At 28.7% G+C, this 19,629-nt stretch overlaps 1 protein-coding gene across 1 annotated transcript in view; it reads left to right on the top strand.

Annotated features, from left to right (window-relative positions):
• The window catches only part of LOC111613122 (dedicator of cytokinesis protein 4-like), a 135,120-nt gene that overhangs the window by 23,403 nt on the left and 92,088 nt on the right, over positions 1–19,629 (top strand). Inside the window, exons 8-13 of the mRNA XM_023354445.1 lie at positions 737–837; positions 937–1,071; positions 2,617–2,728; positions 6,367–6,553; positions 15,790–16,097; positions 16,461–16,672. Coding sequence (XP_023210213.1) covers positions 737–837; positions 937–1,071; positions 2,617–2,728; positions 6,367–6,553; positions 15,790–16,097; positions 16,461–16,672 — 1,055 coding nt within the window. The remainder of the gene's footprint in view (positions 1–736; positions 838–936; positions 1,072–2,616; positions 2,729–6,366; positions 6,554–15,789; positions 16,098–16,460; positions 16,673–19,629) is intronic.

Raw genomic sequence — 19,629 nt, 5'->3', positions numbered from 1 at the left:
AAGTTTAATAATAAAAAATAAAGATTTTTTATTATTAAACTTTTATAATTTTTTCAATATTCTGTTATTTTAAGTATAAAATAGAATATTGAAATTTCACTTTAACAAACTTATTTCAGTGAACTCCACAATTTTGTTATACTGGTATTTTACTATATAGCCACTCTGCTCAGAAATTTGAATATATTACAACATTGGTATGGATATGGTACATATACCTCTTACTACTACAGTTTTAATTTTAGTTTAGGTTTTGGAATGGTTTAGTGGTCTTTTGAACTACAGCAAATGAATATCCTGTAAAGTTTTATTTAAGCAGAGGCTTAAATCTTCTGTTAAATAAAACTTTACAGGAGATATTTGCATTAAATAAAACTTTTTGCTTATCTACTATGCTGAAGAAAATGCGTATAAATATTTCGGTGTGATAGTATATAAATGGTAAATTTCATGCTTGTACATACTAATCTAGTTGTGAAAATGTTGATCATATGGTAGTTTTGACTGTGATTTGTAATAGTTCCTAGATCTTCTGTACCTAATAATGGAGTTGTAAATAAGTAAATAGATGTCATAAAACATTGTGAATATAAAAATAAAGCTGTTTTCAAAAAACAGTATACAAAAACATTAACATTAAAATTTTATTAATTTGCATGTTGAGATTATTTCATCATATATGTTTATTATTAAAACTTTTAATGAATTAATTAGAGAAAAATATTTTTTTGTTTAGGTACATATTCTGAGTCTGTTGGAAGATAGCAAATTTGAACATTTTAAACCAGTTATGGATACTTATATTACTGGACATTTTGCAGCTGCATTAGTTTATAAGTATGTTTGTTCAAATATTTTAGATGAAAATTTCTTAAACTAGTTCCAAAATTTTCTAATTTTTATACTATTGAAAATTTTTATATCTTACAATTTTAGGGGTCTTTTAAGTTGTGTGATGCATTGTGCTGATCTTGTAAAAGATGCTGACAGACAAGATGCAATTCAGAAATGTTTTCATTCATTAGAATATATTTTTAAATTTATAATTCAATCAAGATTGTTGTTTGCAAGGTAAGTTAACAAATTGTGTGACTTTGTATAATCTAATATTATAATGTTACATTTGCCTTATGTACTGACTCATTGATTCATTCACTGACATGAATTGTGTGAACAGAAGCAAACTTCTTACATAAAATCAGAATGGTAGTGTAGAAATGGCACATTGAGTACATTGCCAGAAAAATCTGAAATCTCAAAAAAGATAAAATACAGTAAAATCATGCTTAACAAGGGGGATACGTTCCTAACGACAAAGTGTTAAACAAAACAGCGTTAAATGAGGTCATTTTAATATAGAGTAAATAGGGAAAGGGGAACACGCAATCAAAAATAAACAGATTTTACTTTAATTTTAAGTTATTTTTATATTAATTTGCATTCTAAGATTTGTTAAATAACACACAAATGTATGCACACAGAAATGTAAAATTCATTTTTGTGATGAAAGTCCTGGCTCTTCTGAAATTTTTGATTTTGTTTTTTTTTTTTTTTTTTTTGCGATGAACTTGTCTAGTGTCATTTGTTGCTTTCTTTTTCTTTCATTAAGCAAATGTCGGTAACAAGAGAACACATTTAAAATGCCTTGTCTTGCTTTTGCACTCCTTTCAAAATCTGGATCATTCGCTACAATTTGATCAATGATTTTGGTTATTGTTACCAAACTTTCAGTAAGGAAATCTGTAGAGAAATTCTTTGGGTTCTTCGTTTTCAGAATCTCTCTTTTCCAGTTCCACACGAATTCCATGTTCTGTCAGTTCTTGAAGGTCGTTGTTGGTAAGGCTCTCAATAGAAATCTGCATTAACTCCTCAGTATCCTGCTTGTCTACATCTCTTAGTCCTGCTGTATTGATTAGGTTTTGGTCAACCTAACAATACAGCGATAGGCTCTTCTCATTGAGAATTCTTGGATACCTTCAACCATAACTTCTTCCACACTTCGTTCATGCAGTTATCAGTTAGTTCTTGCCAAGCGAAGTTGATATTGCCTATGGCATCCATGACATTATATTTTTTTCCAAAATTGCACCAAACAAACATAGATTTAAGGAAAGTACAGTGCTACAACGAATTGCCAACTTTCGCTGATTGGTTTGTGTTTGGGAATAATTGTATTATATACAAATTGTTAAAATGCCACAGTAATTTGAATTGGTGTAAAGTTTGAGATTTTTTAAGGCTTCGAGCAGACTGCGTTATATCGAATCAGCATTAATCGAGGCAGCATTAAGTGGGGTCTTACTGTAGTTTTGACTATATGGTATGTCAAACCTTGTCCTTGTGCCTTGCAAAATATTATGGCATCAAAATAGTTCATTAATTAAATTTTTGGCTCTTCTTATAAGTAATCATTACATGATTTTAGTTAAATATTTGAAAATGACGACAGCCATCAAATTGGATTAACTCCACTTAGTATTACTTTCAATCAATACAGTTTATTTCTGTTTTTTAATGTCTTTTTTTAGTTTTTTAGAAATTTTGTTAATATTATATGCTTAATTGGGGATTTTATATTACTATAATTTAATATTAAATTAATATTTTTTATGATAGAGCTACAGGTGATCAAAATGAAGAAGCATTTAGATGTGATCTATCATCACTTTTTACATCATTTGGGAATATGCTTGCTATTAGTCATGATCCTGCAGTTTTACCTACTCAGGTATTAAATTTCAGTATTTTTGTATTACATTTTTTTTAAGTGTCTTTAAAATTGTATATAGATAATTAATGACTTTGAAATAGTCATAGGTCATTAGAAAGAATTTCGAGTTGTTTGCTATTTTTTGTACATTAATTATCTGTTACAATTGCATTTGTAAAAAATAAAATTTATCAAATTTTTTCAAATAAGTTATTTTAATTAAATTTTACTGTAAAAGTTTGAAATTTTAACCCCCCTCTAATTATTGATTTAAAAATTTTTTGTAGTTATTAATTTTCAGTTGTTAGTATCTATGTCATACTGTCTTTAATTGTAATGTCATATATAATAATAATAAAATATGTTGGGGTAAAAGATATACTGTAATATTTTATTTAAATTGTCAATCTAAATATTTTTAACAGGAATATGATTAATTCTAGTTTCATAAATTAAAATAATTAATTTATCTGTATAATCTTTATATTAAAATATAATTTAGAAACATACAGGAAAATAATATACACAATTTTTGTGTAGGTTTAAATTTATAAAGTTTTTAATTAATTTATTTTTATAAAATATAACTTACCAGAATTTACATCACAAATTATAAAATATTTTGTATTATTATAATTTATAATAATACAAAATTCATAATAAGAAAAATATTATGAAGAAAATTTTGTTTCATTTACAATACAGAATATTGTTTCATTTCAAATTTGTTTCATTTTGTTTCAATCTGGGGTGGCAAACCTTTTTGAGTTAGCATGCCATATTGTAAGCATACATAGCTTTAAAGATGTTTATGCCAAAGTTTTAGACTTCAAATAACAATATTTAAATAAATGAAATTAATATGCTGTAATTAGAATAAATATTAAAAATGCTGATTGAAAAAAAAATGATCAGATGATAAACCAAAAGGATGATTGAAAAAGACAGATGATAAATCGAAATCATTTGATACGTTGTGTGCCAGATGATTTCTCCTCAATTTTGGCATGTGTGCCATAGGTTCATCACCCCTGCCATGGCTATAATAAAGCAATATAATAGTTAATTTTCTAACATTTTTTAAAATCTAACTTACTTGAGGTCTCAGTTTAATTTTATGAAAAAGTGCAAATATATAGTTAAGAGAACTGACAAATTTAATGACTAACAATCTAAATTTATGTTTGTTATGCCTGATGAAGGTACAAATACCAATGTTTAAACAAAACCATAAATTAAAATGTATTTTCTGCTATATTCTTAAGTGCTTAAACAAAATTAAGTACTTAGTTATATCGAAAAATCATTTGAATAAAAATTTATTTAAAATTAATTTTTAATGTTCTTAAAAATTAACTTTAAATTACAACCTAAATTAAAAATTAAGAAGTCAGTTATTTTAATTTATGATCTTTTGAGTATGCTATTATGATATTGAATGCATATTATGATTATTTAGCATTCAAATTTTACAAGTAATTAGAAATAAAACTCAATATATTTATTATGATTATTATTTTATTGAATTGACTGGAAAGTTCATGCCAATTTAAAATTTGACGGTTGTGTTGATATAATCATAAGTCACTTGTCAGAATTAGTTTATATAAAAGTTATTATATAGTGTAAAGTAATTTTTGAATAAATTAATTTAAAAAGGATATTGTAAATAAATAAAAAGAGCTTAAATAAGATGAATTTGAGACATACAGTATTATATAATTTTTGGGAAGAAGCAAATATGACTATTTTTACAAACAATACATTTTAAAATTTATAGAGAAAACTCTTGTTACAAAGAACACGTTAATATTTTGCAAGTTTTTTATCAAGACAGTTTTGATGTAAATAATTAACTTTAAGCAAGATGTCTAGTAGAATTAATGACTATAGATACAAGGTGGCTAACTAGGCATTGAGAAGTTGCTATAATTTTTGTCATAATAATGCAATGATAATAAAATTTGTGTGTACATGTATATTAATCAATGGAATTTTATAATTCCCACATTGATAGTTTGGACAATGATCAAGAGAGATTGCAAATGCAGTGAAAAAAAAGATGATGGCTGACTACTTATCTGATTGGTAATGAATGCAGATTGCTGCATGCTGTGAGATGTAGAAATTAGTGGTTGCAGATGCAGATGCACAGAGAAGTGATGTCAATCCACATTACAATCTGAGGAAAATGTGTTGTTGGTGGATGGCACTAATTACTACATTGAATGTTAAGATATGCATCCACATTTCCATTTAATAAGGTATATGTTAAATAATTTTCATTATTGCATTACAAATACAGAAATTATAACAATTTCTCAATGTCTAGTTACTTTCCACCCAGCCTACAGTAGGATTTGTACAGTAACAGTGGAGAAAAAAGCAACAGTGTTAAATGCTATTGCTTATCTAACACAATGTAGTACAACTTAACGATCACTTGGCTTTCTTTCACCTTTATTCTGGTTGAAAGAAAGCCAAGTGATCGTTAAGTTGCACTACATTGTGTTGGATAAGCAATAGAAATGGAACACGACACAATTTCAAGAAGATAAACAAGATAAATGTTAAATGCATTGAAAGTATAAAAGACAGATATTTGAAAACTTGTATTTTAGACAATAAAGAAAATAAAGACAATAGATAAAATTAAGCTACAATAATAATCAGTGAAACCATTCATGAGTGCAATAAGGATATCCATCTTCAACAGTCCTAAAACAAAATTACACCAAAAAATAATGCTCTGTATTTGATGGAATTTACAAAGGTATTCTTTATTTTGAACTGCTTTGACTCAATGAAACTGATACTGTTGATAGATAGTATTTAAATTCTCAGTTTAAAAACTGTATATAAATACTGTGTGTGTTTTTTTCATATTCCTTCAATCAAAAAGACTTGCAATTGAAAATGGGTTTTTTTTATTTCATTTACTATATAACATGTTTCAGCCACCAGTGATGGCCCTCCTCATATGTATAATATAGACATCACCAATTAAAATAATTAATTTAAAATTTTGTAGAGTTTTAAAGTACAATTTAAAACATTACAAACCAATATCAAAATCATTTTTTAATTTTTTTCCCCTAGCTTCATGATATTTTCTTCTCTTCAGGAATTTAAATAATGTTAATCCATTGTCCATATCATATTTCATGATAAATAATATATTAATTTAAGCAATTTGTAATTGTCAATTGCTAAAAAATATTAAAAATAAGACATTAATTTTTTTATTCAGATAATGCTGCCTTATGATGAAAACCTGGAAAAAATTGAGAGAGTACAACTATAAAATTCTGAGTTTCTAGCTCTTTGTTATCTCTGATTCTCATTACTTCTATTCTTTTCACAACTTTTATTGGAGGGAAATCTTAATGAATTTGAATATTTAATCAAATTCATCAAAAGTGTATTGAAGATTCTTTTAATTCTAAACACTAAATTTTATCATGGGCATCTACCAATTTCCCGACTAATGAGCTAGGAATGAAAGAGAATAAGAATAATATATTTTTGATTTAAGATTTATAATAAAACTAGAACATTTATTTTACTTTATAGTTCAAAAAATTTGCATGAGCTTTCTAGATAAATAAATATAATGACTTCATAAATATATTATCAAATTTTTGATTATTTTCTAGATAGCTTTAGTTAGCAGTTTTAGTCATATCTATGAACAGTTATTAAAAGTGCTACCTGTCCAAGAAGTTGCTAAAGTTATTAAAATGACCATTGATAAATTAACAGCTGAATCTCCCATTGCTTTAATTCAAGCTAAATTACAATGTATGCTTGAAACTGTGAAGAGTTGTGTATTTCGTGATTCAGGTACATTCATAAATTTTTAACTTTATTAAATATATATTTACAAAATTAAATTTTTTACTTTATTTAAATTACATTTTAAAGATTAACAATAGATGCAAGATTTTTAACCTCTTGGGATGCCATGTGTCGTATATGACACACAATTTTCCTTCCAAAGAATGAGAAGCAGCTCTGCTTTTTTGCTCGCTAAACAATTATATTAGTTATACATTTTGTCACTAGAGTTTAGTGAAGCTTATTAGACCACATGCATCCCACTGTGACAGAGACAAAGGAAAATATGTGATTGTCTGAGCATTTGTTTTTGGAAGTGATCATAAGTATGACTGCTTGATGTTTGTATTCAGTTTTCTCTACTTCTATTGATTATAATTTTACAATTTAAACATGTTTTTGTTCAGGAGACTTCTAAGATTATATAAGAGTATTTTTTTAAAAACTATATTAATAACAGTATTTCATGAGATGAGCTAACTTTTCAACATGTCGTATATGACACATTGAGTCTCTGTGTTAAAATAATTACATTACAGTGTATGAACTGTTTTCGTATTTGCAAGTTATTTACTTTTATACATATTTGGTCATTAGGACAGCAATATGTATTCTATTATTTATTTTCATTTTTTATTAAATTAATTTATTAATAAAAATAATGATTTATTTTTATTCATCACAAATTTCTGTGATTTGTTTTTTGTCTACTTATTTATTTGGTCTGCAAGATTTTGTTTATTAAGAACTTATAAATTATTATCATAAATCACATATTTATAATACATGTCAATGATTTAGTTGTAATTTCTCATTGTCAACAGTCGAAATAAGAAAGAAACATGATAGGACACATGATATTGATAGAAATTTGTCTGAAGTGTAAGGCTGGTTCAGTGATAAAGACAATGACAAAACATTTTTTCTTTGAGCAGACTGTCCTGGAGAGAGTAAGTCATTAGTCTGCTCAAAGAACAAATTAAAAAAGTGTCAAAATCGTTATCACATTCAGACAGTACAGGCAATAAGAAAAAAGAAGGGAACAATAAAAATGAAGAAAAAGAAAATCATACAAAAAGTACTCCAATATTGCATCCCAGTGAAAAACGAAATCTGTAGAGAAATTTTTTGGGTTCTTCATTTTCAGAATCACTATTTTCCAGTTCTACATGGATTCCTTGTTCTGCCAGTTCTTGAAGGTAATTGTTGATAAGACTCTCACCAAAAACCTGTGGTAACTCCTCAATATCCTGTTTGTCTATATCTCCTCATCCTGCTATATTGATTAGGTTGAGTTTGATCAACCTAATGATACAATGATAAGCTCTTCTCATTGAGAATTCTTGAATACCTTCTGCCATAACTTCTTCCACACTTCCTCTGTGCATTTATCAGTTAATTCTTGCCAAGCAAAGCCGATATTGCTATGACCTCCATGATGTTATATTTTTTCCAAAATTGCACCAAACAAACATAGATTTAAAGAAAGTACACCTTTTTGCCACCTATTTCTGATTGGTTCATGTTCGTCAATAATCATATTATGTATGAATCAATAAAATGCCACGATAATTTAAATCATCATAAATTTTGAACTTTTTTTTAAGACTCCAAGCAGATGGTGTTATATCATTATATTGAATCAGTGTTAAGCGAGGCAACATTAAGCGGGGTCTTACTTTATTTTAACAGCAACATTCAAAACGTTTTTAAAAATAATAGCAATAGTAATTTTTAACAATACAATTCTAAATTGCAAAATTGTTTTGTATGTAATAATAATTGTCTTTTCATGTTTAGCATGTGTCTAAAGAAATAGCTTAGGTTATGCAAAACCATATCAGATTATAGTTTTTATTGCAACTTGACTTTGCAACAACTGTTTTAGCTAAATAGAACTGATTCAGTAATTTAAATAAAAAATTAAAACATTAATATAATTAGTAATGTATGTCATAAAAGCACATCATATTATAGCATACAAAGACAAAATTATAGCAAGTGAAGCCTGCTGAAAAGTTTAACAAGTCATTTCATTAAAACTGTGAATGTAGACTATCCAAAACAGCATTTTTACTTGTCCTTTTTCATACCAGGAACTATTCCAAAACATACTGAGATTCAAAACTTTTATTTAAGACTATAACCTCAGTAAATTATGTAAAGGGAGGTGTATTCTGGTCTTTGATGGTGCTGGCACATTTTCTGGACAAGAGTTTACAAATCATTGTTTGATTTGTAAACTCATAAGTTGAATATGCTGCTACTACAAAAATGGATGGTCATAAATAGGTTTACCTTTGCTGTTGATAATGTATTTATTATTACTGTAATTTCTGGGATAGAATCCAATCCAGGGCCATTATCCCGTTTGCCACAACATAGTGGTCATATGGATATGCAAAGGAAGGTGTATGGGATGCCTCGCAGCATTAATCCCACAGTATTAGACAAAGCTACTCTATCAGAAGTGTTACCTAGTCAAGAATTTAATTAAGTGTCACAAGAACATGAAAAATGCGATCCTGTTGACATCAGAACTTCAAGAATACAGGATTATTTTGATACGATATGAGAAATAGAAAATCAAGCATCAGAAGAACAACATTACTCTTTAAAATCAATATATGAATTAATACAGGAAAAATTCACTCAATTAAATACAGAATTACAAATAATTAAGTCAGAAGTCAATGTACTGAAAGAAGAGAACAGAGTTTATCAGGTTGAATGTAAGAAAATTATACAAAAATTAGATGAATTTGACTTAATAAGTAAGGAACTAAAGGTATGTTTGATTTGAAATTGATCAACTAATGAGAGAACCAATAAAAACATAGTAATTATTAACTATCCCTTTAAAACTATTGACTGTTTAAAATAAATTGAATATTTCATTATTACAGAATTAGGCATAACTAGTAATTCAATAGAAAGTCTAATTAAGTTAACAAATAATGATTTTAAACCAATTGTGAAAATTATATTAGCTTTGGTATATGCTAGAAACTTAATACTTAAAGAATTCTGGGCTAAGAAACCCAATTTTATCACAGAAGAATTGAATAAAATAATATCCACAGCGGATCTATGCAAAAGATCGAGATTGAGGGAGAAAAAATTGCAGACAATAGTCCAACAGGAAAAGGCTAAAGGAAGTAAAATAAGGGTTAGGGACAATTACTATATTAGCAAAGAGATGATCTACATATATGACTTCAATTTAGAAAAAGTTATTCAATTAAAAGGTTTTTTAGGTTTAAGCTAAGTAATACATTGATTGTACCTTTAAGAAAATCTTCTGTTTCTATGGAATCTTTAAATATGTTTGATAACACTGTAAAGTACTATCTTATTTTATCATATCGCTCTACAACAATTCTTATCAGAAAGAGCCGTTACCTAATGGGTATTTTACGCGGGTTTATGTTTGTTAGTTGCCAGACCTGGACTTTTCGCATGCACCGAAGTAAATTAAGGACAAATTAGTCAAAAATCAAAAAATATTTAATAAAGATCTAGAAATACTATTTACAATATGTACAACAATCAACAAATTTATTCAATCAAATCAAATCCAAAAGTCAACCCGACAAAATCACAATCTTATTCTAACTTAGAACTATTCCCCTTGGAATTTTGACAAAATTCAATCCTTAACTTAGGTACAGAATTTCTTATAACTACAAATCCTAACCGTCACCTCAAGTATACTAGGAACCTTTTTCTCAACTCAAGACTTTCCTATTTTTTGATCCACAAATCGAATACTGCAATCGCGTTGGACTATTTCCTATTGGACACCTCGTTCACTGCTACTAGCACACCAACGCTTATTCCTTGCAGGAGCTCACCTCTGCTGTCTTCACTTGAGCTACGCTATTTATAGTCTGAGGTGACGTCACAGTTTCTAAATGAGACATTCCCCTCATTTACATACTTACACGTAACATTCACTTTTTTCTTGTTTATCTGATAGCTTAATTCCCGACAATACTTTGTTAACCTTTTACAGTCTTTTGTTGAACAATTATCAGGATGTTTTCCTTTAAGGTTTAACAAGTTCCTAAAAGTCTGTGGGGTCTTTCCCCCCTTTCGGTGCAGGCTTACTATCTGCTGCTCGGGCGTGCACGTGAGTGTGAGTGTTAGCTGTGGCGCTTTCTTTTTTCGTCGGTGAGTTGGTTTTATCTTCTCTTTTTTAACTTTCTAAGGTAACGGGTGAGGAAACCTTTGTCTTAACTAAACATAAGCCCCAAACAAAAATATAATAAAAGCAAAATAAAAGTAACTAAAAAGAACGCTCGGACTTGGTTCCTTACAACACAACTGAGAAAATAATAGAGGATAACAATCAAAATGGGAATAAACATAACCAGATAGACACTAATATTGGTTTATCGCCAGATTCAGTAACTACAGTAACTAAGTGCGAAAAGTCCAAAGTACTAATAAGTTTTTGGAATATCCAAGGGCTTCAAGGGAAACTATATACAGATACACTACAAGCTTATATGAAAGTTAATTCAGTTCTTGGGTTTTCGGAAACTTGGTTAACATATTTAAAAACAGAAGATAAAAACACTTCTGGAGCATACATTCATAGTACTAGAAAGTAAAGCACAAAGGACTAGTAGATTTGGTCATCCCTCTAGTGGTCTATTGTTACTAATAAGGGAAAGTCTCGGCAAGTTAAAATTTTGCAAAATAGATGATAAATATATCTTTGTTGAGATAGAACTGTCATTGTTTTAGGTCACTCTGGGATGAACCACGTTTAGGTCTTATACTTATATACTTATCACTAGAAATTATATACTTACAAATTTCTAGAAATTCAAAATATGATACTACAGAGATCAAATATCATCAATTTTTGGATTATTGGGGAGATGTAATGGCCGAATAGATGAGGTAATGGATACTAAATACAAAAGTAATAGTGTAATGATGAATAATATTAGAATATCCAAAAATAAAATAATTAATACAGAAGGAAGATTGTTACTTGATTTTGTACAAGATAATGAATTATATATTTTAAATGGTAGGCTCCCCAATGATTGTCCTGCAGAATATACCTTTTTATCTCGTTCTGGTAAATCCATAATTGACTATATTATCTGTTTTGAATTTGTTTTAAATCAGTCTAGTAATTTTAAAGTTATAGACAATGATATATCTGATCATTTTCCAGTGCATTTGGAATTAAGTGGAATTATACATGGAGATAATGAATTTCAAAATCATAAAAACAGTCAAACTCGTAAAAAGGACACTGGATGACAATTCAATCTGTCAAAATTTAAAACTGAAATCAATAAACTATTTGAGATTTTGGATTCTGAATTTAATAATACTCCTATACAATATTATGATAATTTGCTGAGGATAATGAATTTGTATTTCTATAAAGCTATTTAAATAATAAGAGAGTACAATAAAAACAAGTCTGGTTCAATAATAATTGTTATCACCACAAGATCAAAAACCTACAAAGTTTACATTTCAGAAATACAAACTCGGATCAATCATTGAAAGAATATTTGGAAAATAAGAAAAGTTATCTAAACTTGGTGAAAGCAAAAAAGAAGAAATATTTTTCAGTGAGGAGTGATCAGTTGTTAAAATCAAGAGATACAAAAAATTTTGGAATATTATAAATAAATTTCAAAAAACCACCAATTATGAATACCAAATGCTATGTATCATACAATAATTGGTGTCAGTATTTTAATGAATTTTCAGTCAATTATAAAAACAATTATAAAGACAACATCCTACAACTTAATATAACATTGAACCAATCATTGGTAGAAGTATTCAATTCCTAACTATATAATCAAAAATCTCCCGACAGATGCCATCAAGTTTTTGATTAGTCAGTATAATAAATTTTATAATTCTGGTATTATTCCTAAAGATTGGAATACAGTTATTTTTCAAATGATATTCAAAAAGGGCAAAAGAAATCATTCAGCTAATTATCGTCCAATTGCCCTCTTGTTGGGCTTTCGAAAGTTCTTTACATCAGTGCTACTGTCAATGTTCATCGACTGGATTGATTGAAATAACTACTTAAACAATATGCAGTTTGCATTTACAAAGAATAGAGGTACCCAAATTGCTTTATTTACACTAATTGCTCTAGTCCAACTTCAGTTGTATAAAAAGAGAGACAAAGTTTTTGCATTATTTTTGGATATAGAAAAAGCATACAATTCTGAGGTTATTACAACATTACAAAGTAAATTGATTAAATATCGAGCAGATGATAACATAGTGAGAATAATTGGGGAATTATTTGGGCATTATGATGTGATAGTTAATTATTAAACACTTTAACAGGGATTGGCCATCCCTACAAGTGGATAGAGGTTTATTACAAGGTGACCCTTAGTCCCCTTATCTTTTTAACTTTTTTGTTCAATATAAATGAATGTTTCGATTGGGAAGACAATGAATTTTCTATTGATGACCAAATAGTTCACTCCATATCATATGTTGATGATGTCGTAATAGTTGCCCCTAGGGCTGCAGCTCTTTGTAGAAAAATTAAAAAAGCTCATGAATATTTCAATAAATTAAAATTAAAAATTAATTCAAGTAAATCTTCAATAATAATTTTCTGGAATGGATCTAGAGTTGCTAAGAAAAGTACATCCTATTATCTGAACAACTTACAACTTATGATAATACAAGAAGTTAAGTTTTGGGTATGGTCCTGATCCTACACTAACTTTCAAAAAACAATATAAAAAAGCTATTTCCAAATCTAACCTATTGATCAATAATATGGTGAAGTTGTTTTCTCAAATTAAACTTAAGAATATATTTATTCGCTTTAGACTGTTTAACTGGATAATCATAAATGCCATAAGCTATGCCTCTCCAATTTGGAGCCTCACAGGTTATAAAAAATTTGACATAATTCAAAACAAATTCATCTAAAATTTTTACTCTAGAATATAACATACCTGGATATGCTCTAAGACTAGAACTTAATAGATTCAAACTAACTCCCTTCTTTGTAAAAATGTTCACGTTCATTAATTTCCTTTTCATGATTAGAGATAATGGAAATTTACCTTCTAAACTGTTGTTCTTGTTATGTCAAAAATCTTGTCAGAACCCACAGAAAAGTTCTTGGGTGAACCAAATGACAAATATTGTCGACGACTTTGGTGTTTCTATAACTCCACTGCTGGAAAAATCAGAAACTAGCAACCTGATTAAAACTCAACTAATCCAAAATACATTAGAAATTTCTCTATCTCAAGACATTGGAGAAATGTACAATCGGAAAGAACCAGAGTGGTACAGCATTATTCTCGATTATCCTTTTAATAATAACTATATGTTATCGAATATGCCGTTTGCAATCAAGAAATTTTTTTATCCAACTTAGATTAAATAAAAAGATGATTATGGTAAATAATAAAATTTATGAATTCTCGAAAACATACTGTCCAAGATGCAAAGAAATATTGACTAAACTTCATATGTTCTGTGAGTGCAAGGAAGACCAGAAACTAAGAATTAAAGGTGATCTAAATCAACTAAATACCTTTAAGGAGGAAAACCAACTGTATCGGTTATTTCATTTAGCAAACACTACAATGATATACAATTTGTATAATTTCACAAAAAATTTTTGTAACCAGCCTCTCTAATTTTATATGTAACAATCCTGATACACATAGGTATTGTAATTTTAGGCTACTTAGTGTTATATGATTGTTGTTTATGTTGATACAAGTAAATTTTAATATAATGTAAGTCTAACACCTATTATAACAGGCTATGGCCTATTATGAATAATAAATTTGATTTGATTTGAAATTATGTGAAAGACAAAATGTTCACTGGTGATTGGTTAATATAAAAAGGAACTGTATAATTGATATACATCAGGAAGTAATCTAAAACTCTACCTCAGTGTGTTTTAGATTAATTCCTGGTAAAAAAAGACAAGTAAAGATACTGTTGATAGCTACTTTTGATAACCTACCTACATTCCATGGGTTTAATAAACTTTAGTATCCTGGATTACATACTTTTTTGTTAGTCATTTCATGTTCAAATAATAACTAAACAAATAAATAAAATAACTAATTTGAGTATCAGTAACACAAGACTAATTACAGTAAGATAAATAACTTGGATATCCATTTACATTAATCATGCCCATTATTATCACAACATAGAATCAACTAGTTTTTTACAGTCCAGATTTATTCTCAATTCACATGTATGGTACACTGTTGAATAGCATTTGAGATTTTCTGGAGTGTTAATTTTCATAGTCTTAAGAACAGATCTTTTCATTGATGATCAAAACTTCCAACTTGTTGGATTTGTGATAAAGCATTGTCCTGTTGAAAAGTGAATAAATCATCTGGACACAAATTTTTATTGCTTGATGCCAGAAAATGCTTCAGAATTTTCATATATCAGGATTAATGAAACTTTTAATCTTATTACAATTTTCTTTTTGTATTTTATAGTCACAAATATCACTAAATTTTTGAGCAGTTGTATAATACCTGTTTTAAACTAATTACATGGTACTATGAATACTCTAAATACTTCTATTAACACTTAATTGAACTGTTTATAAAGCATTTAAAATAAAATATAAGTGAGAAGTTCAGAAGTTTTTATTGATATAAATTTTCATTACTTTCATAAATTTATATTTAAAAAATTTATTCTTAGAAACAAACATTTGATTATTTTACTGTGTGCCATTTTTCTATTTCCTATTCATATTTTAATGATATTAATTTAAAATAAATTAAAATTCTTTCTAAGTTTTTAAGAGAAGAGAGAACAAATTTTTAAAATTTTCTATATTTGTGAATAAATGGATATAAATTGGTGATATTTGAATGCATATTTGATTTTTTTTGTTACATTTTAACTTGTTAATTAATTTATTTTTAAATCAGCTANGACTCAATGAAACTGATACTGTTGATAGATAGTATTTAAATTCTCAGTTTAAAAACTGTATATAAATACTGTGTGTGTTTTTTTCATATTCCTTCAATCAAAAAGACTTGCAATTGAAAATGGGTTTTTTTTATTTCATTTACTATATAACATGTTTCAGCCACCAGTGATGGCCCTCCTCATATGTATAATATAGACATCACCAATTAAAATAATTAATTTAAAATTTTGTAGAGTTTTAAAGTACAATTTAAAACATCTAATGCTTTTTAAAATTATTATTATTATAGATTCAAGATTATACCTTATGGATGTTTTTATTTGCCATCTACAAGTACATCTTTTACATCAACAAGAATTAAGACTTTGTGCAGATATTCTTGGAGAAATGTTAATATTCATGCATCATGAATTGGAACAACTTGAACAGTCACAAGCAGATCAAGATCTCAAAGAAACCAATTATGGACATGGTAGCAACTTTATTATGTCATTGGCTGGATTAAGTATTAGTCAAGAAGTAGAAATGCTTGTTCTTGGGCTTTTAGAAGCATTAATATACACATTAAAAGAAATTGACAAAACTTCATTAGTTGCAGTAAGTATTATTAGAAATTTAATAATTCATATTTTTTTATGCTATGTAGGTGTACATTTAAATGTAAAGAATAAAACATACTGTACATATAATTTTTTTTTATGATTATGTAGTATACATAAACTGTAATACAAGATATATCTGTAATTAAATAAATTTTTCAATAAATATATTATTCAAAGAACAGTTTCTTTTGTTACATGAAAATATCAACCTCAACAAACTTTTAAATCTAAAAATAACTGTTATATAAAATCACCTAAAAATTAAAATTTGAAATATAAAAATAGTTAATTGTTAGTGAAACATTTTTGTTCAGAGAAAGTTAATTCTTATAAATTTATATTAATATTTCAATAATAGGGACCTCTTGTGGCTTGTTTGATAGCTTTGTTACGTCTAACGAGGGTGCAACATTATTGTCAGTTATGGGAAAAATTTGGAGACAAAAATTCTATAAGAGATCATCAACAATTGAGAGACTTTTTGTTCAATACATTTTTTGTGTTTCGAGAATTAGTGAAACAAGAAGTGTTTTCGAAAGATTGGATGGTACTTCGAATGGTGATGAATCAGTAAGTTATAATTTTTATATTGTAAACATTAGTTTATACAATAATATAATTTTAATTTGCAATTTTATAATTTAGAATTTTGCAACAACAGAATTTATATAATTTATAGGAATTTTGAAATATTCAAATTATATTTCATTTTTAAATGTTGTTTCATTTAATTAAAAAATATATTTGTTTTCAAACTATACAGTGGACTTCAACTTAATTATATCAGTTTTATTGAAAAAGATTTTTGTTAGCTACTTATATAAGAAATCAATTACCAACATATGTGGCTAATACTGCAGGTTAAGTTTAAAACTATTTCCATAAAGTAAATATTGCTTTAAGGCATGACAGCCATTTTTTTTTTACATTCTAATGCAAGTAAAAGCCTAAAAACATATTTACACTATCATTATTAACCCTCCTACCACAAGGCAGTGTCAGATCCGACACATCTTATTTCTTTTCGTTTGCACAGGAATCAACGCTAGTGTTGAGGGGCTGTGACCATAAATTACCCTATCAGGCAGTAGTTCATAAGACAGCAGCATGGAAAAATAAGTCTTCTACCCTCAATTTTTCTCATAATTTAGGTACTATTAGAGTTCACTCTGCTGCGGTGTCATATACGACACCCCTTTGTGATGTACAATATCATTTTTTCATCATGTTAGCCTAAAGAGCTATTTTTGATTATCTACCGTTGTTTGGCAGATTACTATAGCAGAATATAAATGGTTTACTACGGACAAAGAAATTCGTCAAGATTTGTTATGGTAAATCCTAATGGTCGTAATAAAAATTTTTCAAAATTTCTATATAATGATCTGAAGATGCTTGTTTCTTTCTGTCCAAAGAAAAATAAAACTGTAGTCCTCATATCATCCATGCATTACACTGGCAAAATTGTCCAAATCACCCAAAAACCTGCCGTAGTTGAATTTTATATTGTGACTAAAGGGGGCATGGATGTTTTTGATAAGTTATGTTATTCAAAATCTGTCAAAAGAATGACAAATCGCTGGCTTATGCGATACTTGTATGGCATTTTAGATGCAGCCGCAGTAAATGCCTATGCAATCTACAAGCTAAATATGCCACAAGAACATAAAAGCAACAACTGTCAGGCTGAATTTTTGAAAAAACTTTTTATCATTGAAAAAAAAAGGATGACATGTTTCTGCATTAGTAAAACATTGACAGAAGATATGTGCAACATCATTGGAATAGAAATGCCAGAAAATGCACCATCACTAAATCCATCCACATCAACAAGTCCATGAAAATGTTCCTTTTATGGATGGAAAAAGAATCTAAAAGGGATTTGTCTGTCATGCATATGATTAAATAAATAAAAATAAAAACATTTGTTCTTAAAAAATAAATATTTGTTACTAATTTTAAAAAATGTAATTGTAATTGTAATTTTGTAAATAAAAAAAAGTTTATTCCTAATTAAACACAATTTTGTAAGTTTTGTAAATATACATATTTACTTTAATGTGTATTTATTTAAACCAAACAAACCTGATTTATCAAGGGGAAAAAAGGGTTTTTGGCTAAGTGTTGTATACGCATACAACACTTATACAAAAACACATGAATACGGCCTTGTGACACGTCACAAGGCCGTATGCATGTGTTTTTGGCTAAGTGACACGGCCTTGTGACATGTGTCCTGACAGTCCACCTTGTGGCAGGAGGGTTAAACTGGTGGCTGTGTACTATGCCGGACCAGAGTCAAGGCATAGCAACCAAAACAAATTAAATAAGTGTGTCAGTGTCAGTGTCAGTGTCTGTATTCAGGAATTTCCTAACAATATGACATGTATTCAATATAATGGCCTTCTGTAGTGTGATGGATGTATTTCTATTCAATTGTAACGTTCCCAGGCTTTTGTGTAGTGTGTGTGGTATCACACCTGTACAGGAGAGAATGACAGGTACAATAAGCACCCTATCCATCCTCCACAGACGCCTTATTTCCTAGGCGAGTTCTGTGTACTTGCTAACTTTTTCAGTGCATGTGTTTTGTACATTGTGAGTGTTTGCAATGGCTATGTCTATAATGTATGTGATGTTATTGTGTTTGTCAATGAGTGTGATGTCTGGTCTGTTGTGGTAAATTGTTTTATCTGTGATTATGGCTCTGTCGTAGTACATTTTGTGCGTGTTGTTTTCCAATACTGTCTGTGGAATGTATTTGTAGTATGGTTTGTGCATGTCTAATAATTTGTGTTTCTTTGCAAGCTCTTGGTGTATTATATTTGCTACTTGATTATGTCTGTGTAAATAATCTGTCTGTGCCAAGAGCTTGCACCCAGATGTAATGTGTTGTATAGTTTCTGGCATGATGTGACATTTTCTGCATGTGTCATTTGTGAGTGTTGTATCTTTGAGTATGTGTTTTCTGTAGTTTTTAGTGTTTATGACCTGATCCTGTATGGCAATCATGAATCCTTCCGTCTCCCCAAAGAGGCATCCCCGATCTAACCAGCTGTTTGACGCAGTTTTGTCAACAAAATCCTGGGCCAGGTCATAAGGATGCCTGCCATGGAGTGCCTTTCGAGCCCACGATTGCTTGATGGTGTCTATGCTTTTTATGTGTTGTGTCATGTCTGTATGTTGTGAGTGTAAGTTTAATGGTGTGTTATTTGAGTCTGCTAGAGTTACTGCTTTATGTAACTGTGATGTTTCTTGTTTCTTGTAGAAAAACTCTCGCAGTGACTGTATTTGTTTGTAGTGAAGGTTAACTATGTTGATCAGGCCATGTCCGCCATCTTTACGTGGAAGGGTTAATCTTTGTATGGCAGATTTAGGATGATGTTGTTTATGCTTAGTAAGTGTTGTTCTTGTTTTCCTTTGGAGTTGCTCGAGATCTGTGTGAGTCCAATGTACAGTCGACCAAGAGTATGTGAGTACTGGGATGACATATGTGTTTATTGCTTTAACTGTGTGTTTTGCATTTA

Source organism: Centruroides sculpturatus, unplaced genomic scaffold, assembly GCF_000671375.1.
Source record: "Centruroides sculpturatus isolate CEXI.00-Female unplaced genomic scaffold, Cexi_2.0 scaffold1462, whole genome shotgun sequence".
Taxonomy (NCBI): domain Eukaryota; kingdom Metazoa; phylum Arthropoda; class Arachnida; order Scorpiones; family Buthidae; genus Centruroides; species Centruroides sculpturatus.
Note: the sequence above shows the minus strand (reverse complement) of the source record. Positions and strands in the feature narration are given on the sequence as shown.